General features: G+C 39.7%; 1 protein-coding gene across 3 annotated transcripts in view; it reads right to left on the bottom strand.

The window, feature by feature from the left end:
- ASAP1 (ArfGAP with SH3 domain, ankyrin repeat and PH domain 1) overlaps positions 1–21,881 on the bottom strand; it is a 144,884-nt gene that overhangs the window by 34,061 nt on the left and 88,942 nt on the right. For all 3 annotated transcript variants that reach the window (XM_028736148.2, XM_028736145.2, XM_077932732.1), the window contains 7 exons: positions 21,578–21,663; positions 20,407–20,482; positions 19,187–19,273; positions 12,704–12,804; positions 12,002–12,071; positions 2,107–2,194; positions 1,727–1,775 (listed from right to left, as the gene is read on the bottom strand). In XM_028736148.2, coding sequence (XP_028591981.2) covers positions 1,727–1,775; positions 2,107–2,194; positions 12,002–12,071; positions 12,704–12,804; positions 19,187–19,273; positions 20,407–20,482; positions 21,578–21,663 — 557 coding nt within the window. The remainder of the gene's footprint in view (positions 1–1,726; positions 1,776–2,106; positions 2,195–12,001; positions 12,072–12,703; positions 12,805–19,186; positions 19,274–20,406; positions 20,483–21,577; positions 21,664–21,881) is intronic.

Below are 21,881 nucleotides of genomic sequence, written 5' to 3'. Positions count from 1 at the left end.
GGTAAAGGTACCCCTGCCCGTATGGGCCAGTCTTGCCAGACTCTAGGGTTGTGTGCTCATCTCACTCTATAGGCCGGGAGCCAGCACTGTCCGCAGACACTTCCGGGTCACGTGGCCAGCGTGACAAGCTGCATCTGGCGAGCCAGAGCCGCACACGGAACGCCGTTTACCTTCCCGCTGGTAGGCGGTCCCTATTTATCTAATTGCACCCAAAGATGCTTTCGAACTGCTAGGTTGGCAGGCACTGGGACCGAACGACAGGAGCGCACCCCGCCGCGGGGATTCGAACCGCCGACCTTTCGATCGGCAAGTCCTAGGCGCTGAGGCTTTAACCCACAGCGCCACCCGTGTCCCTTACTAGTCCTAGCCTGGGGAAAAAGTAGGTAACAGTAAAGGCAAAGCGTTAACTCAACACTGCTCCTGTAAGTACCTGCTTTGGAAGGTTCTACTGCCCATGATACAAGGAAGGAAAGCAGGGATAAAAATGGACAGATTCTCCTCCCAGAAGTGAACTGCCAATGAATCAAATCATGTCTGCAGGCCACAGGAGGGACATGACTAATTTCACATCAGGCTGGGGAAGAATATGGTTTTCCTCCCCCCTTATGAAATATACAAAAAATCGATCTACTGAAAGTATTTTTAAATTATATGATTCATCCTTTATAGAGTATATATCACTGCCAGAGTAACAGGAGAAAAAACGTGTGCGCTTCAGTAACAAAATTCAGGTTTTTGCCAACATAGTAGGCTATTAAGAATGAGAGAGAAACTTCCCTTTGACAGTACAGATACCAAGTGCTAAACTCTGAAGGGCAATGACGTGAGCCAGTTTATAGCAGCCTATAGCCCACAAACACACTGGCTGCAAATCAGCATCCTAAAAACCGGCTTCTGCAAGCACTGGTGCCAGATCAAGGGCATGAGATAAGCAACAATCTGAAGAACTAGAACAAAGACTAGGGACTTAGCTATACAGGCGCAAATAAAACATTTTAAGTGTGTTTTAAGCGCAATATACAATGTGACACTAGATGGCAATGGTGAGCCTTATGGAAAATTCAATGCATTTTTAAAAACCTTTTTTTAAAAAAAGCATTTTCAAAACTTTTTTTTATATGTGTGTAGATTCCACCCAAGAGAAAACTCAGAAAGGGAGGGAACGGGACATAGACAAAGCTTTCCACCAACGATTTCATCTCTGGAACTATTGGTAGAGAAATGGAATGGTATGTTCTACAACTGTTTTATTTATTTATTTATAAAATAACTGAACTGGTCTTGAAGGGCTTGGTAGAAGCACAAGGCAATTAACGGAGAGCCTTGAACATCATCTTCTTTATAAAAAAATCATTAAAATTATGCACAAGCAATAATACGATTTCATACAATCAGGCTATGCAGGAAAGCATCAGTACAATCACCTGAGGGGAAAGGGCTATCAAATTCATTACAATATATTCTTAAGGGGGTTGGCAGGTGTCAGTGGCAACTCTCCCCTGGAAACCAGTTCTGGTAGAATTGGAAATAGAGTGTGATGCAATGGGCTGGGCTCCTAGCTTCCTTTGATACAAGGCGTAAAGGGAAAATGGCAAATGTGGCTGGCAAGCAGTTCCCATTGGTTTTCTGCTGGGAGAGGTGTACGTAGTAAGCAATTGCCTCCAGTTTAAAACCAGTTTTGCAAGCAAACATTTTGCGCTGAGTCAAGGAACAAAAATATACTTACGCAACATAGTCTTGCTCGTCCTCTGCCTGAAAATGGTATGTTCTGTTATCTGGAACACAAACAAGTAAAGAAAATTAATGAACATATGAAATGAATTTTACATTGGGCTTTACATTAGATTATTGAAGCTTTCATGCCTTAAGTTAGCCAAGCCTATTTGGCAACCAAGGACATACGCTGAAATGAATCAACCCTTAAAAATATCTACTTCAAAAGACAGCGTTTTGATCACATTAAGAAATATACAAGTTAGCTCACTTATAAGAAGTATCTGGAGGGGCTGATTTCGAAGCAAATATGCAACGTAGAATAACTATGCATGAGAACCCAATTATATAAATCTACAATACATAGGCTAATTAACTTTACAGATAACATACGTGATATCAGGTCAAATGATTTCTTGTCCTCTGCATTTGGTTTCACCTGGCAGGTTAGCAAATTCAATTTAGCAGGTTGCCTGTTTGACTGAAAAAGAAAAAGTTATTTATAGCATTCTTGATTCAGAGACAATATGCAGATGTTCTATTTTCTTCCATGCATTTTTATGTTCCTTGTGTGCAGCAACTCATCTACATGCTGAAATATAAGCATATTATGGAACCGAAGAACTGCATATTTACCATCTCATTCAAACTTCTTTAAAAGAAAATTTATCAGAAGAAAACCTATTTTGATTCAAAACGCCGAGTAATCAATTTGTTATGACTTTCTGGCTATGTTATCCCTTATGAATGCTTTAGTTTTCAGTCTCATTCAGCTTCTACCTAACTATAATGTGACATGCAAATAAGTGTAATCAAGTGCTGAGAGCCTCCCCCAGCCCTAAAAAAAACCTGCCTCCAGAAAGGTTGTTTGGAGTGCAAAAGAGATGAACAGGGAAAGAGAAGAGCCCCTTTTCTCCAAACTGCTGCCTCCCTGGGGATGAAAAAGGAGCCCTAGAGATTCTGCAAAACACATTTGCATGCAGCATGTAGTATACAAAGTAGTGCATATGACGTATTTTGTTAAAGACTATATAGGAGAAACATCTACCATATACTATATCCAGCATCAATGCATTGATCAAACAGTTCTTCAATTCTGTTTTTAGAACCGAATTCAGAAGCTACAGTATATGCATCTACTGGTTTGGCAAGTAAGTTTGAACACAAGGGGGCAATGTCTAGTAAAAATTTGTAAATCAGAAGGAATCCAACTACTGCAATCTTGTCTCACATGCCCAGCAAATGTTTCCCTGGAGCAATTTATATGCCTTCTTTTCACTCCTTCTCTACTTCCCCATACTTGATCAAAAATATGATAATCTCTATCTCAAATTCATGCAGTTTTAGGGTGTGTGTGTTTTTTTTAAAAAATCCACAATGACATGAGCAGCAGCTGGTGTTCCCAAATAAAGACTTGTGCGACTGTGCAGATTCTAGACCCTCTGAATATAAAGTTTCTATTACATAATGCAACACTGATCAACACAAAAATAACCTTTTAAAAATGCTTTTGACTGGAAGCATTTCACGGGCTAGGTCAAAGTCTTTGGGTGGTGCCCAAATATTTAGATATTTGGGGATTAACAGGATACTCATTTTCTCTCTTTGTTCTGTCCTAACGTAAGAATACCAGTTCCAGCCTTTCCTGGACAGAAATATTAATAGCTGCAGTGGTCCACGCATTGGCAATCTCACAATTAGGATTACTGAAACATGCACCATAAGGAGCTGTAATGTTTGGTCCAGAAGCTGCAGTTACTGCAAAGTGTTATCTGACTTGTGGCTAAGGCTTCCTTCCTTCAACATGTTATCACCAGTGCTGAGGGAACCACACTCACTGCTAATACGCCGTGGGCCAAATTTATGGTTTTATCGTTAGTGCACAAAGCCCTATACAATTTGGGACTAAGATATCGGAGGGGTCCTCTCTCTGTATCTGCCCATTCGCTATACAGGCAACTCCCCATTTATGCAGGGGTTATGTTCTGAGCCACCGCGAGTGTCAGTGAAACTGTGTATGTTTGAAACGCCACTGGGAAAGTCTGCAAACATCACAACTGCTCCCTCCAAACCTCATTGTTCAAACTCTCCGGAGGTCTCAAAGGCTAGTGCAAGGGCTCCTGCAACTAACTGCACTTGCAAAGGTTTGTGGGACTGTTAGGTGCAGTTTGAGTGCCACCCCCCACCTTTCTGGGCTTTTCTAGGGCCATTTATCCATTTTTAAAGTAACTTCCGGGTCTGGCGTGATGCATAGAGTCGAATGTCAGTTGGTCATTGCCTGTAATCTTCTGCAAAAGCCCTCTATGTTGTGCCACGTTTGACGGAGGTTCATTCCATGGTAGCTTAGAGTGGGTCCTTCAGAACAGTACCACCTATCCTGCTGATTACACCGCCCACTGAAGTTAAGGCAGGCTCCAACGATGTAACAAATTTCACTGGATGCCAGAAGGATGAGTTTAACTCATGGGTAGCATCTGATTTAAGATGCTATCTATTTATTTATTGAAAATAGAATGTTGTATGACACAGGTATTTTGTGATCTTTTGCTGCTTATAAATATTACTAATATATATATATATACACCAATCATTTGCCTGATCCTTATAGGGACTGATCTGTCTGGAACCGGAATTTGATAGTGTAAAATCAGAGGGCTGAAGTATGCAGAAGTATGGCTAATCACATAATGGAGATGCTTGGGAAAATGGAGGATGTACCATGGGATATGAGAGATATTATTTCAGGGCATAAAGGGTAAAGGGACCCCTGACCATTAGGTCCAGTTGTGACTGATTCTGGGGTCCCAGAGCTCATCTCGCTTTATTGGCCGAGGGAGCCAGCGTACAGTTTCCGGGTCATGTGGCCAGCATGACTAAGCCACTTCTGGCGAACCAGAGCAGAGCACGGAAACGCTGTTTACCTTCCCGCCTGAGCGGTACCTATTTATCTACTTGCACTTTGACGTGCTTTCGAACTGCTAGGTTGGCAGGAGCAGGGACCAAGCAATGGGAGCTCTCCCCATCGCAGGGATTCGAACCGCCGACCTTCTGATCGGCAACTCCTAGGCTCTGTGGTTTAACCCACAGTGCCACTCATGTCCCATTTCAGGACACAGATAAGAAAAAAATTCTGAATTTCTCAAGAAAGCTTACTTATGACACTCAGGCAACAGTAACAAAGAAACTGAGGAAGGTGCCTTGGATCTCTCCCTGAGCTATCAGAGACAAGGGAATAAGTTCCCTGCGCAAGGTGATGAAGGGCTGTGGATCTAGATATTTCTCAATGCTGTTCTGAGCAGGCACAGATCTCTTGCATGTGACAGAATAAGAGATTCTGCCTGGAGAGTAGTTGTGAAATACATCCATGCAAACAGTCTGTATGAATAAAATAGTCAAAGACATATCCAAAGTCCCCTTCTTCTTAACGTAGATGTACGAAACCTTGCACATGCTAATGTCCACCCTCACTAGCTGTGTGTGTAGGTTTATCTCAGGACTCAGGTATCGGCACACAGAACTGCATGGACGTTCTTCCTTCTTCGGTTTACGGTCCTCTGGCTCTTGAACAATGTATGTTCAAATGCTTGCTTGTCAAGTCTGCAGAGGTTATTTTCCACAGATGTTTCAATGAATTACTGCCAGCAGACAAGTCCAAAGAAAATGGAAATAATGGATATACGCAGCTGGGGAGAAAGGACACTGCTGTTTCAAAGCAAAAAATGTTACATATAAACACGGTCGGAAAGATTTGTACAAATAGCATTTTTTCTTTATGGTATTGCTCTGGGCTTTTAAAAGAAAATATCACATTGGACCAGCTTGTAGCACAATCTTATACACGGCCGCACAGAAGTTCATGCCGTTTTCAGTGGGGCTTATTCCCAAGGTAAGTGGATATAGGATTGTAGCCTCAGTGATGTCAACTGATATATAACCTTGTCAACGAAGAAAATTAGGGTGGTATAGTACAGTCAAGTTCCTAACAAAGCCTATGCTGGCTTCTATTTTACCCCTCCTATACGAATATAAAATTTACAACAGCCTCAATTTACAAAAATAAAAAACGAATTGCTGAAGAAAACCAACAAAAGCAAACAATAAAATAAATTATGCTTTAACCAGACAGGCTTAAAAATCATGCCACTTAATACAGCCTTTGAAGGAGAATACCTCCCTGGGTGCTTTACACATATTATTTTGTGGAAATCTGTATCACAGCACTATATTATCATCCGTTATCTATTTTTTAAATGTTGTTTTTGTTTTACAAGGAATTTTTATCTTCTGTTTGTAAACTGCTTTGGATACTTCTGGAGTAAAGTCAGGCGGGATTAACTTGTTAAACTGGACGTGTCAAGGACTCAGATTGGATGGTGGTAAATTCACTGAAGACCAGATGGTCTGAAAGTAGGCTCTACCTGTATATAGGAGGGGTGGCCAACTCCCAAGACACTGCAATCTACTCACAGAGTTATAAACTGGCAGTGATCTACCCCCTTTTTTGGGGTTCAGGTTAAAGTTGGACATGCCTGGTATATAGGGATTAAAGCCCCTTAACTTCCCTGAATTTGTTGATTGCACTTGACATAGCCCCAGGCTATGTGGACTTGCTTTTGGCTTTCCGCTCAAGGTGCCATCTTCTCAGAAAAAGGAGACACACTGCATGGAGAAGAGCATCATGAAGTGTCATACAAACATCACACTTACAGAGCTGGGTTGGTCCGTAAGTTGGCAGGTTAAACCTTTTCCCTACAAGGTACTATTTTTTATCTTTTTAGCAAACTTTTAACTCTGCTTCATTAATTGACACCCCAAACCTTGAGTAGCTTTTGAGGAGAAACAAAGGAGATTTTAGGCTGCCTTGGTAATAAGACAGTATGGTAAAATAAAATAACTTTTCTACCTGGTGGCAGTGCAAAAGTCTAAAGAAGGCAGTCCAATACACAGTCCGCATGTAGCCCTCAAGGTCTTTTTGGGTGGCCCTCAACAACATTTGAGACTCCCCCACCCCAGCCCTCGTGCCGCCTTCCCAAAGCTGGGTAAGTGAGCCAATGGGCCTTGCGAAGGAGGCAGGAGGGCTCTGACAGGGTCCTGGAGGCATGAGAAGGCATCAAATGTTGACCTTGCCCACTTGGTATGAAAAGTTGGGAGCAGTGGGTGAGCAGAGGAATACACTCAACCTTGGCTAGGAACTCCCTCGCCTGCACGACAGTACAGGGCTTGGAGAAGCTGGGGTTGTACGACACGCAAGATCAGAAGAAAATAAAAAATTCTAATATCTCTGATCTGTAAAAACACCAAAATATACTGTGTGGTAGTCAACTAAGTTTTGTTTAGAGCAGACCCACTGAAATTAATGACCACTAATAAGTCTGGTCCATTTATTTCAATGGTCTGTGTTAAGCAAAACTTTACTGATTACCACCCACTGCTCATATTTGAACAGCTGTAAGCTATTTCTATGTTGGAAATTGTGAAAGGTGATATTATGTGAAAAACAGGTTAAAACGTTTTCTTTCTCTTGCCATCAGGAGGTCCTGGTGCCATAAACTGTTCACAGAGGAGATCTAAATAGAAGAATCACTTCTTCTACTTCTAGGAATACGACAAGGCAAAGGGTGAGTGAGTTAAGGAGTCAATAGTGCTGAAGCAGCTCTCCATAGGTAGCTTCGGAAGCTATCCAAACCAACAACAGCTAGAGTCACTGGATATAAGCCAGGGCACAGTTTAAAACTGAGTTAAATGTGTTGTCTTGGGTGGTTCAAGCTACTTACAATGTTAGGTTTTCTTAAGCAGCTCTACACATAGCATCCAGCTCTGTATCTAACACTGTCAACAACCCATGATACCTGAAACTACCAACAAATGTATTACAGCATAAGCTTTCTGTATCAGAGCATAGTTCACCATCCAATGGATATGTATGTATGTATGTATGTATGTATGTATATACACACACACACACACCACAGGTACTGAGATACTAACCATCACTTTCAGTCATGAAAAGTCACTGTTTGGTCACTTACTCCCAAAAAGACTAACTACCAAAAAGTTATTTCAATGCTTAGCTGTGCTAGAAAAGAGCAAAACAGACATATGTCACTTGAATTTCATCTCCTGGCAAGTATGAAACAAAAATTTAAATAGCTGGCAACTATGAATATTGTGCTTTATTGTTTGGTTTTAAAATCTTAAAAGCAATATCATCAGTGAGTTTAAATGGCAAAGAAAACAATTATTGCTGTGGGGAAAGAATGGCATGTTTATCTTTGGTATTTAAATGACCACTTGCTATTTCTATATTTGCCAGAAAAATCTGCCCACTACAATTTTACCTCCCTCTCCATGGCCTCTAATCTGTCAGGCTTTATAATATTTAACATCTTTCCCCCTTACCCTTTGAATTCAAATCATGAAAGTCAAGTTACGTAAGACTAGAGGGATGAGATATTGGCATTCATCTCATAAGCACAGAGAAAAAGATAGGATAAAGTAGTCATCTAAGTGATATTTAAAGGCAGCAGGAGGGGAAGAGAAACAAGGAATGTGTTGTACTATTTATTGGAAAATTATCAGAAAACCTTTTCACTTCAGTCTACCAATATTTTAAAATAAATACAGCACTGTCCAAAATTTCATTTACAGATGTCTACACCAAAACATCCAGTCCTGCACTGGGCAAACACCTGAGAAGCCTGTTTCATAAATGACCACTTTAAAAAAAGAGTTTTTATTACAACAGTTCTAACAATGTCAAGACTACATTAACAAAGATCTTCATCTGCATCATGAATGCCTCTCTGATGTATTAATAACAACCAGGTGTAAAGTAAGGCAAGAGATGTCTCACGTATGAAAATACTGTAAAGCTGGAATAAGCATTATTAAAGTATCCAAACTTCTACTCATGCATGGCAACCTGAGATACAGAGGTGTGTCAGGGCTTGATGTAGAGCATGGGGAATCATAAAGTAGACCAAGTAAGAGTGTGCTTTGTATTACTTAATTAGGAAGAGACAGGCATTTACATGTTCTGGACATAGAATCATAGAATCATAGAGTTGGAAGAGACCACAAGGGCCATCGAGTCCAACCCCCTGCCAAGCATCTCACACCCCTATGCATAGCCAGCAAGAGTCCATCACTGATCAATCGATCAATCAAAATCCAAACTTTTGCCTTGATATAACAGATTGATATACCACTTACAGGCAATATAGAGATTTATTGAGTCATGCTGCTGGGAGCACGTTTAAATGACAGTAAGGCTGAGCTCAATAATATTTCTACGGCCCTCTCAGCAGCTTTCCTGAGGGTACCAGGGGCTTCAAGAGAAAAGAGGAATTGGGAAATGTTGCCACTTCTTCCTCCAGGAAGAGTGGAATTCTTCTGAGTGTGTCTGGATCCAACCCTTTGGGTCTAACTTCAAGATGGTAAATGCCACATCTTAAAGCTGATTCTGGAAGAAGGGCCAATACCTCAGAAATCACTACAGATGACTACGGTTGGGAATAGATGCAATTTCCCCCACTCTCTTAAAAAACATCTCTAACTTTTACCTCCTCCACTCACAAATGTATATTGATCCTTCCATCTCCTGCTCACGTTTCCCACTTTCCTTTTTCAGTGCTAATTATGACAAGTGTTAGATATGCATCAAGTTTAATGCTACACACAGTTAGCTTGAATTTTACATTTAAAACCCGCTTTCACGTGTTGTTGCAGAACTACAAACTCTGGTTGAAAATTGACTCTGCTTGGCATCCAGGAATGCAGACACAACCATAGTTAGCACTGAAAAAGGAAGGGGAATTTGAGTGAGTGAGCGGAAGAACAGAATGTGTGCCTGAGGGGGTGCACTTGATCTCTCATCCATGGCTATATTATACAGCCTTTAAGTTTATAAAATCTTAATTTCCATGATCATGAAACATGACTACTCAAGGAATATAAAAATGAACAACAACAAAAACTTACTTCTGAATATCTTTTCTAATTCCAAAGGCCACTTAGATTTCTCTATTCGAAAGAAAAAAATGGGGGAGGCAAAAGATGATTCAACCAAAAATCATCTGCCAGTTATCTTGCTAACAAATGTAAAACATGATCTCAGAGATTTAAAAAGACCAAGGGCTTGTTCAGAAGCAACGACAAACCAAAACTTTCTAGCATAAAATGCACCTGCTAGGTTACTAACTTTATTCTTAACTTGCTAGTATCCAACTAACCTCTGAACTAGCGAACTACAATTTGGTTTTCCAACTTGGTTCGCAGGACTCGCACAAACCATTGTTTGCTAGTTTGGATGCAATGACAAACTATGGTTTCTCCAAGGTTGATGTAAAGTGAAGCATGTGAGGTGAGGGGCAACGTAAGAGGATAAGGCTCATTCTTGTAATAACAAGTCGTGCTTTGGCATTAAACCTGAATCAAGCCACAATCTAACTCTGGTGAAAGTAAACATCTCTTTGGGGCAAAGCAAAATTTTAAATTAATTATATATTTTATATTTTCCTATCAGTTTGAAAGTTCTGCAAATTTGTCAGGTAATCCCATCAGCAAAATAAAACCATGTTAAGTCAAATGTACATGCAGACCCCGCTTTACAAGCACCATGTGTTCCCTGGAAATCATTCAACGGGTGAGCATTCACATTATGAGTCAATGATTCCCATTAATTCCTATGGTAAAAGTTCTAATGTGTTTCTGACCATGGAACTTTGACCCCAAAACACACAAAAAACCCAGAAACCCCTGAAAAAATGCTGTTCGATTCCTCCCCCTCCCTCCCTCGGATAACCAGCAAAAGGCAAACAAGGAAGTAGAAAAATGCTTTCTATTTGGATATCTGAATGTGCATTGCATATAGTGAGGTTTGGGTACCAATTCCTTGTGTTCTGATAAGTGAATTTCTGCATATTGAGTGTTCATAAAGCGGGACCTGCGTGTACAAATTCTACATACTTGATTTGTAGACTTAAAAAAATCTGCTGCTGTATGAACATGTTGTGAAAACAACCATGTTCGCATTTGACATTTGGTACAATGACTAGAACCCATTTAAGGCAAGGCATATAAAGAAATCACTTTTCTTACTGAACACTGTACCATAAAGGAAAAGGCTCCTTGAAGAAAAGCTGGCTTATTTATTTATTATGGATAAAGATGAGTAACAGCCCTGTGATGGGAATTAAAAAAAATTCCATGGGATGTCTTCTGTCACATAATGAGCTGTTCATTATCATCTGCCAGAACGAGCTGTTCATGTCATCTGCTATCGCCAAAGCATGCCTCAGCACATTGAAGGTGGGTGATCAGTGATGTGGTTACACTAGACTTTACTATGTTGCAAATTCCACCAGACTAACAGCTCACCCTGTGAAGTCAGCATTTCCAATTAAGCAGCCATCATGAGACACTTGCTCATCTGTAGCCACCTGTGTCTGTAATCTGTAAGTCTGCTAATTAAAAGGCCACAGTGTTTAACCAGATATGGTACCATCAGTAATGGACACAGGCGTACATTCAGATGGAGATTCACATTTGCTATTAACGCACAAAACTATACCAAAACTAAAGATGCAGAATGAAATAGTAGTATGAGTGGTGGAGGGTAACCACTAATTAAATGGCAAGAGGTACAGACGTCTGTTCAAAAAGTTCCTATTTGTCAGCGAAAAGCAACATGAAGAAGAAAATCCACCACCGTTAAGATCCAAACTATTTGAGTAAGGGAGAAGCTTCACTCCAAACCTTTAATTACTTAGATTGGAGGACAGAATTTGGGTAGTATAAAACCCCCTTTAACTTGAGAAAAGTGACATAAAAGAAGCAGCTGTTTCAAGAGTTTTACCAAAACTAGAGAGCAGACTTACCAACAGTATATAATTTCAAGGTGTACTCAATGAGAGGCAAGCTACCAGCTCATAGAAGGCTGGGAAACTTGAAAACACCATCCTTAACGTAAAAAGTACAACAAAATAAAAATGTCTCATTACTTTTTGTGTTTTAGCGGTTTTGAGAGAGACCCAACAGAGTGGAATATTAAATTTAAAATTTGTGTAAATTTCAATGTAATGCTAATTATATTTTAGGGACCAAACTATACAAGACAGTTTAGATCTATGTGCAAGCCTTTTTATGTGTGTTTAATACAAACACACACACACACACACACACACACACACACATATGATCTGTAACTATATCAAAGTTACATTAACTGGAGCAGAATGCAGTTGGGGTATAATTGAATATAAAAGGTGCAGTATAAAAGACTACTTACGGTTGCATGTGATATGGTCAGAATACCATTTTTGACAGTGCATTTTCTTCTTTGCCAAACTTTCCGTAGGCTAAATATGGAAGGAATGTGGCATAGGGGGAAAAAAAAGCTTTAGGAATATTACTGCAACTACTTGTTGTACTTAAAGCTTGATCCTTTAATTTTCCTAGTACCATAAGACCAAAACAACATCAATAATTTTCACATGATAGCAGCAGCACGGATATGGCATGCAAAATATTGTGAAGATCACCCAGTTCCGTTCATTTCTGAATGGTAAATGAATTAATAGGTCATTCCCTGGACAATTACAAGACTTTTGGGCACTTCAGAAGATTTCAGCTTAAGTCAGTTTTCAAGTACAGTTGTACCTTGCTTTGCGGCTGGGATCCGTTCTGGAGCCCTGGAATGGAAGCAGGGCAAAGCGCCGTGTCTGCGCACGCGTGAAGCACAATTTAGTGCTTCTGCGCATGCGGCAAACCCGGAAGTAACCCGTTCCGGTACTTCCAGGTTTGCTGCGGACGTTCGTCGGAATGGATGCTAGACGAGGCGGACGTTCGCGGAGGTATTACTGTAATGTAATGTTTCACAATATCATAAGCTAAAATAGAAGACTTATGCCGGTACAGCAGGGGCCCTCACCATACATTTTACAGCACTGGCTGATTCCACTTATCAAATACTGTGCTCTTAAGTACTTACCCATCACTCTTCTTTAAAAGATAACCCTTCTTCTCACTGCCGTATTCCTTATTTCCCTGAAGCTGGTGCATACTATATCCTCCTTGCCTGCTCTGTGAATCCTAGAGAGAACATAAAGGAACACATAATGCTTCTCCTTTTCCTTATTAGTTTTCAAGCCCTCTTTTCTTAATACCATTTCAATCCCTCCATTTATAGAACCACTATACAAAAACGCAGCTATCTTGCTTTGAACAACAGTCCCAACTTTTTACATGGACAGTTTCTTTAGCATGTAAAGGATAATGGTATGTTTTCACAAGGTGATGAAGGTGTTACTTTAAAAAATAAATCCAGAAGGTTTTTGCGGAAAAATAAAAATGTTTGGCAAAACACTGCACATAGAAGAATCAAGTAAGCTATACACCCAAAGTGTATTTGCAATGCAAATATTTTCATTATTTAACTAGCTTTACCAAATTATATTAATTGGTTTAGCTGATGGTTTAGAAGGGGTGGAATGAAATCCAATGTATACAAGTGTGTGCATGCCTGTATGCATATATAGATACACATATACCGCTGATGAATGAATGAATGCAGCTACTAAAAGCTGTACAAACTCACTACAATAAGCAATGATTCATTAAAGCGTTGACTTACTCTCCTAGACTTCGATCAGGAAAGGCAAAGGCAACATAGGAAGAAAAAAGTAGAATATTTTAAGACAGCATTTGTTAAAAGGAGTATATTCATGTGCATTTTGCAGTCTCTTATTCCAACATTTCAGTCTGTAGAAAAGGCACAGATAGGCATCTGTAGAAATAGCTGTGTTTAGATGTTTCATAGCTAATGCTTGCTGGGTAATGGACAAATGATTCACAACTCCTCACAAAAAGGGAAAAAGAAGGACTAGCTTGGTAAGCAACGAAGGATAACCATTCCGCAGCTAAAACGTTTTCATAAAGCTGCTGGTGAATCTGAAACAAAGATTACTTCTACTAATATTCAGCCTATATTTTACCACCTCTCTTCCTCCAATACCTGCAATTCCATTAGCAGAGCAAGGCTCAAAGCCAAAGGGGTTCCACATCTTCAAGTTTTGATTGATATTAATATGCCATGCTCTTCCTGGGTTAAGTTCCTTAATATCAAGTGGAAAGTAGCATCTGAATTAATTTACAAATTCTTACTTTTGGTGAACAACTAGGTTCTAAAATATAGCTTGCAAGTGCTATATAACCTATCAGCTGATGTTCTCCTTATGGGCGGTTATGGCCTTCTATAAAAACTGAGCAATACTGGGTCAAGGTGGTCTCAGAAGGCAACCTGCCCATACAATCAAAAGCTGTTTTTTTTTTTTAAAAAAAACCCAAACAAACCTAAAAATGGATCTGAATGGATGTTGCTGAATTCCAACTTCCATCAGCCCTACCATCCAGCATGGTCAATGATCAGGGATGATGGAAGTTCAGTCCCAGGGGGCCACATGTTTGAGAACCAGTATAGTGATTAGAGACTAGGACCTGGGAGATTTTCAAATCCCTACTCGGCCACGGAGTTCACTGGGTGACCTTGTGCCAATCATATAACCAGGATTCCATGGTGCAGTTGAGATGCGTCTGTGCGTGCATGTGAGGATGTGGGGTGGCCACACCCACTGCTGGCATGCAGTCCCCAAAGGTCAATATAACGTATATAGGAGCTCTGTCCTTATGGTGGAAAAGAATAGCTTTATGGGATAGGATGAAAGAGTTTTTACAAAAGGGGCATGAACAACGCTGGCAAAGCAGCAAAGGAAGATCCACTAGAAATCTAGGATTAAAGCTTTGGGGGTTTCTTTTTCTTTTAAAAAAAGACCATACCTAATCCAAATTAATTCTTTACAAACTGACAGGACAATATCCATTATTCTGATTACTGTATAAATGCCATAATTTCAAAGCCATAATGGAACACTGTATAGAAAAAAAATTCATTTTAAGGGAAAAACGCCAAACAAGGTCTTTCCTTAAAAATGCACATCTTTAATCACTAGAAAAAATAAGAATACTAGCTAAATGATAAACAAATGTTTCTTTAAAATTGATCACTGCCTCTCCAAATTTCCGCAAAATCTGGCTCAGTATTACAGGGTATTTTTTACAAACATCTCATGAGTAAAGTCATTTGTTGACTACCTTAAAGAATAATTAAGGGGCAAAATACACACAAATGTTTGTTATGAAGCCCTGACCTTTTTTTAAAAACAACAACAAATAAATGAAAAACAGCAGAATACTACTGTGAGAGAAAGAGACACCCAGGTTGAGAAACAGATGCTTAACCTTTTTCATGTGAGCCATTTTATAACTCAGAATTTTCTTGCTCACTAAAAGGCTTTCCATTTTGAAACACGTCAATTAGGAATCACAAACATCAGTGTACTGTGAAGTGTCCCTAAGGTTACTCCAAGTCTCTCTTCTACAATTTTCCTACTTCCTTTAACATGGCCCTTGCTGTTTGTGTTTCTATAGAAGGCCCAACTCCTCTGCCCCAAAGCAGTTTGTTTCCTTACATTAAATTTTCTCCCTGGGCTCCACATGTACTTGAATGTGATTACAAGGTTCCAACTAGGCCATTGTTTTACAGTTTTTAAATGCCAAATTTTAATATGAAATTAGAGAGAATTATACATGTGGAAAACATACTTCCAAGAAATGTTTTGTATATTGCACCAGCTTGATATTTTGCTCTTTTGTTTGCAGAAAGCACATAGAATTAAATGTAGAATGATGCTAATAATTTAGAAGCACAATCAATAATGCTGTCACTGAACAAAATATCACAAGATTGGTTTTTTATTTTATAGCTGCATTCTAATGCTATACTTTTGTAAACAAGTATATCTTACTGCGATTTGTTCTCATGAAAGTTGCAACCACTGCTGAAAATCTAAATACAGTGGTGCCTCGCAAGACGAAATTAATCCGTTCCGCGAGTCTCTTCGTCTTGCGGTTTTTTCGTCTTGCAAAGCACGGCTATTAGCGGCTTAGCGGCTATTAACGGCTTAGCGGCTATTAACGGCTTAGCGGCTTTAGACGTTTCGTCTTGCGAAGCAAGCCCATAGGGAAATTCGTCTTGCGGAACGACTCAAAAAACGGAAAACCCTTTCGTCTAGCGAGTTTTTCGTCTTGCGAGGCATTCGTCTTGCGGGGCACCACTGTAGATTTTAATTACACACACAAAACAGAGCAAAATTTTGAGGTCACCCCTCCTATTCATCTTACTAAGAAACTCAGAATACAGATGCGAATGTATCCATTATATTCATTTATAATTCTTTTCAATTATTCATTTAACTGCTCTTTTATGAAGAAATAAGCCAGTTTAAGTATACTTTAAGAATCTGCCTGACATACAGATGCCAATCAATTATTGCAGGTCACTTGTAACAGTACTGTAGTATCTGGTGTATAATCTTAGCAACGACCAGGTTCACAACCTCACCCTTATGTTGCTAGTTTTAATTAGCTATGAACTAAATAAATTTAGTGTTCTTTAAAGTGTGTATACATGTTACTAGGATTCGCAATTAAGCTGCCTATGCTACAGTGCATAACTAGGGGAAGGATAGGGACCTGTGACCCTCCAGATATTGTTGGACTACCTCCCATCATAATATTTAACTTTTAATCATTCTGTTGGAAGGTCTTTCTGCATTTTAGGGGTTCTTTCCACTCAAATGTATGGAATCAAATATCTGTGAAGGTTTTGTTTTGTCATTTAAAGGTCTGTGGACTATTAATCAACTTAAATTAACACAGTTATTTACTTAGTTCAGTCCGTGGTGAGGTGGGGAAACTATTTAGTTCTATGGGCCAGATCCTCATCAGGCTCAGACTCAAGGGCCAAATTTGAAGATAACCAGAACCACTCAGTTGTCAAAATCCCATATGCGGGGTTTTCAATGCACCCAAAGAGCCAGCTGGAAGCACCAATCGTAGGGTTGGCAAAGCGCCTCTTTCTCCCATCCTCCTGAAGAATTTAACAGAATTTAACCCCTGCTTGGCAGCTGTCAAGAGGGAGGTTAAATATTTGTTTGGGCTTGAGTTAGCCGCTTCTGGGGAACCAGAGCAGCGCACGGAAATGCCGTTTACCTTCCCGCCGGACCGGTACCTATTTATCTACTTGCACTTTGGCAGGCTTTCAAACTGCTAGGTGGGCAGGAGCTGGAGCTGGACTGAACAACGCGAGTTCACCCTGTTACGGGGATTCAAACCGCTGACCTTCTGATTGGCAAGCCCTAGGCTCAGTGATTTAGACCACAACGCCACCCACGTCCCTTAGACACATGCATGTGATCCCAGTTCAGCCAATGCAGAATTTTAACTCCATCCTCATGCCCACCAACTGATGTCATGACTGATGTCAGCTAAGGGCAGGTGGGTGTGGTTTGGGGAAAACAACCTTGTGGGTCAAACTGGACCCCCTGAGAGGAGCCTGTGGGACAGAGGTTCCTTTACATGGTAAGAATAAGAGAAAATGAAATTCCAATGTCAAGTATACAAGTTTAAGTTTTCTCAACATGAGAGGTGGACATTTGTTAACTTCTCAAAAAGATGTAATCTTTATGGTTAATTAAACAGACCATCTGCTTCAAGAATAATTAGTATACTTTTTTGTGCATAGAACCCAAAATAAATTTTGGCTTCCTTTAAAATGTGCAGTTAAAAATGGCATTTGCGTAGGATGATTTTCTGGGTAACAAAGCTGGTGGTACACTTCTGAACATCATGGTCATATGGCCTAGTATAGGAGTTCCCAAACTGGAGTCTATGGTTCACCACTGGTCTGCAAGCTTCATCATGTAGTTTGCAGTGTATCTGGGGATTTGTAGTTAAAGATGAAAGACAGCACAACTACATTTGTACCTTGGTTCTCAAACGCCTTGTGACTCGAACGTTTTGGCTCCCGACTGCCGCAAACCCGGAAGTGGGTGTTCCGGTTTGCAAACTTTTTTGGGAAGCTGAACATCTGATGCAGCTTCCGCGGCTTCCACTTGAGTGCAGGAAGCTTGAGTGCAGCCAATCGGAAGTTGTGCCTTGGTTTTCGAACGTTTTCAGAAGTCGAAAGGACTTCCAGAATGGATTCAGAACCAAGGTACCACTGTACTGTATTAAATTTTGCTGGCTTCTTTTATTTCTTACATTGTAATACAAGAAAATACAATATATAAGAAGAAGCAATAAATTACAATTTAAAAAAGTATACAGCATCCAGGATAGTGCACTACAAGAGACAGAAAATCATTGAGTGGTCTACCAAGACCCTCAGCAATTTTCAAATGGTCTGAGGGGGCGGGGGTCTGTGTGAAAGTTGGGGGACCACTGGCCTCGTGTATGAAACAGCCTTTCTAAAGTTCCTGGACTAGTTAATCTGTATGATTTCATCAGTGGGTATTTCTGGCTTCTGAGTATTGAGTATGTGTTCTGAATATTAAGTATCTGAAATAGTGCCACTACTGAAAACTGAATCTCCACCGAATTGAACATTATTTTTGAGCAGTACTTAATAAGCAAAGCAAGCAGCAGACACAGAAAAAGATCCAGTGGGTAACAGACATGGCAGATCCTTATCATAAATCCACATCATACCAACTGTGAACTACATGCACTTATTGAGAGAGAACATTAGCTGCATTCGGTGCTGTGTAATTTAGTGCTGTGTGAATGAGTCTAATCCTCTTTTTGGGCCCACACATTCCTCCCTCTCCTCCTCTGCAGCCAAGAAGGACTACTTTGGAAGCTTTCACTTTGGCTAACTCAGCTTGAATTTCATCCAAACCAGGGATTAAGTTTTTAACATGAAGGATAGTTAGCCAGCATCATAAAACATGGGTTAAAATTGGCTTGCTTTGAAACCACCACAAAACTGAGACAGCACAATCGACCAGGCAATAAAAACGTTGTGAGGGGAGGGGATGAGCACTCCAGGTACTAGAAATGTACTGTATTGTAGGCCCAACATGTTTTTTTAAAAAAAGTCTTCAAGGGCACATTTTAGAAACAATTATCACCAGGTTTGCTTGGATGTGAGAACTGTTTATAAAAAAGCATGCCCCTGAAACTATAATTTTCTGAAAGCTTTTGGGCCTACAATATTTTTTTTGAAAGGCATGGGACCTACTATAAGTAAGATTCCCCTCCCACTTTTTCTTCTTGTTTTTAAAAAGCCATAGCAATAGACCATTTCCCCTTATGTGGATGAAACAAACAGGGCTTAATAAAAAGCAAAAGCTTCTGAACACCTTTGCTTGCATGACTGGGAGGAGAAAAGGAGGGAAGCACATGAGCCCAGGAGGAAGCTAAGCTCATTCATGTATTACCTGGCTAAACCAAGAGTGAGTGTTAGTTTGGACATCCAAACACTGGCATTATGTACTTTAATGTACATGTAACTGTGTACTTTTAATAAACTCAGATAAGTTCAGCCCCCAACTAATAGTTTGCTTAAGATCCTTACCTCCTTCTGGTCGAGCTGTAACGAAGATTTTATCAAGTCTCTGAGTGCAGTGAGCTGTTTCTTCTCTTCATCTTGTGTCTGCTTTATCTAGAGTAAAATGACCAAACACTACTTCAGTTTTTAAATAGAATTGTAGAGTTGGAAGGGACCCAAGGGTCATCTAGTCTAGCCCCCTGCAATGAGGGAATCTTAGCTAAAGCATTCATGACAGATGGCCATCCAACCTCTGCTTATAAGCCTCCAAGGAAGGAGAGTCCACCATCTCTCATGGGAGTCCCTTTCGACTGCCAAACAGACCTTACTGTCAGAAAGCTTTTCTGAATGTTTAGTCGGAATCTCCTTTCTTGCAACTTGAAGCCATTGGTGCGAGTCCTGCCCTCCAGAGCAGGAGAAAACAAGCTTGCTCCCTCCTTCATGTGACATCCCTTAAGATATTTGAAGATGGCTATAGTATCTTTTCCAGGTTAAACATACCAAACTCCTCATAAGGCTTAGTTTTCAGACCTATGATCATCTTGGTTGCCCATGTTCCAGTTTGTCAACATCCATCTTAAATTGTGGTGCCCAGAATTTGACACAGTATTCCAAGTGTGGTCTGACTAAGGCAGAATACAGTGGGACTATTACCTCCCTTGATCTGGACATTATACTTCTGTTGATGTAGCCTAGAATAGCATATATAATGTGCCTATTATACATATTAATATATCCTAGGCCCAGCTTTTCTTGGAAAGGTCCAAGACACTCCGTTTTAAATTCCAAGTAAAAGTGTGTGTTTGCATTGCTCTTGCCTATATGCATGTGTTAAGATTTATTCATTTCTATACTATATTGAAACTTACTGAGTCAAGCTACTAGAAGATGGTGCTTTTTCAAACCATTAGTCAGAATATTCTTTTTCAAATATTGTGAGAATTGGCTCATAATGGTACAAAGGGGAAATTATTTTACTGGACTTCATACTGAAATCATTAACCAATTTATTACATAGTTTTTATTAGGGAAAAATATAGATTGCTTAATCACAAAACTCTAATTAGGGTACATAATAACTAGCCTAATTTAAATGTTTGAAAGGTTGCTGCCTCAAACTAGATTTGTAAAAAACTATTTTGTATATTAAGGTGCCTAAAACTGAAATGCTTTTCCATTTCTTTAGCAAAAATATTTAAAAAACAGTAATCCAAACAGGCAATATTCCTGTCTTATGAATGACTTACATTATATAAATCAGCAGCCAGTTTTTCAATATATTGTTTTAGTTTATCAGCCGTCTTCAAGCCATCCTGGAAGAAACTACAATGGAAAATGCTTGTGATTATCAGCAAATCAGTACTTTTCCCACTGCCCTTCTGACGTCTATTGACCATTTCTCCCCATCTGCATATCATTTAGCTGTAATAATAAATTCCTTCAGAACTTGACATTTACAGTCTTCTCACAAATATAAGCAGACACTTTATTCAGGGATGCACTAATTTTAGTCATTAAGAAGCATAACAGATGTGTGAGCCCACTGGACTGTATTCAACACTGCTGTTCCATTCATGTAGACTTCTGCTTGCACAATGAAACTTCCTCCTCTCCTCTGCAGCCCCCCCCCCCAAAAAAAAATCTGTTCTGGGGTTGGAGGAACCTCTGAAACAGATTTTGAGGCAGGTATTCTAGAGGAAAGGGGCAGTCCCATTGCACAACCAGAACATATGCAGCATTCAATACAACCTACTGTAAATATGTTCATGCAGGAATACAACAAAGATTGAATCTTGCTGAATAGTTTCACCTACTGGCCAATTTTCAGCCCTTTAATCAACTGATGAACTTGAAGGCTTCTGCATTCATGCAAAGCTCTGATGTTTCCATCACCACATGGAAGTAAATACATGTCAAAGGAAGGGAATCTTGAGGCAAAACATCCACTGAAAAGACCTGACAGTTCTACGCATCAGCTCACAACCTTCTGAAAGTCAGGTTGCAAGGAATATTGGTTTCTAAATGCCAAAAGAGCTAACACACACACACACACACACACACACACACACACACAGTTAAAAAGCCAGAATTTTTCCTAAGCTGCCCTTTCCCTCTTTCTGGAAAAATTCCATTCACAGAGCTGCCAAATGTTCTGCTGACAGGCCAAATTTTAAAACTAATTTATATGCCAGTTGAAAGGGTAATAAAATTTGGAATTCTACGTGGTAATAGTAAGAACTGAGTAATAGTAAGAACTGAGCACACTTATTACAAAGGGTGGTTTGAACTGCAGTAGAAATAATTTTATTTAATTTATTAAGGAGAATAATTATAAAATCTTGCAAATCTACTATAAAACAGCAACAGAAAACACCAAAGCAAAAGTAAGATCAGTTTTAGCTAAATAATTATACTTACTTGCACTGTGCGTGATAATACTTAATAAGATTCTGTAGAAGGTCCACACCTTTTTTTGTCTTGATTTCATTAACCTTAATGAGATACTGTAGAAAGAAAAACCAAAGCTCAGTAGATAATTATATATTGGGGCTTCAGCTGTGCTCAAATACAAGCACTATTTCAGATCTGTTTAACAAATTCAGCAATTATCTTGGAGGTTGCCTTGCAGTTGACATCTGAAACCACTCCACCAATACAGTGATTAAGATTTTAGTGTATACAAAATAGATCAGTATGGCATAGGAAACTTAAAATTTATTTA

This window comes from Podarcis muralis, chromosome 8 (genome assembly GCF_964188315.1).
Source record: "Podarcis muralis chromosome 8, rPodMur119.hap1.1, whole genome shotgun sequence".
In the NCBI taxonomy this organism is placed as follows: domain Eukaryota; kingdom Metazoa; phylum Chordata; class Lepidosauria; order Squamata; family Lacertidae; genus Podarcis; species Podarcis muralis.
Note: the sequence above shows the minus strand (reverse complement) of the source record. Positions and strands in the feature narration are given on the sequence as shown.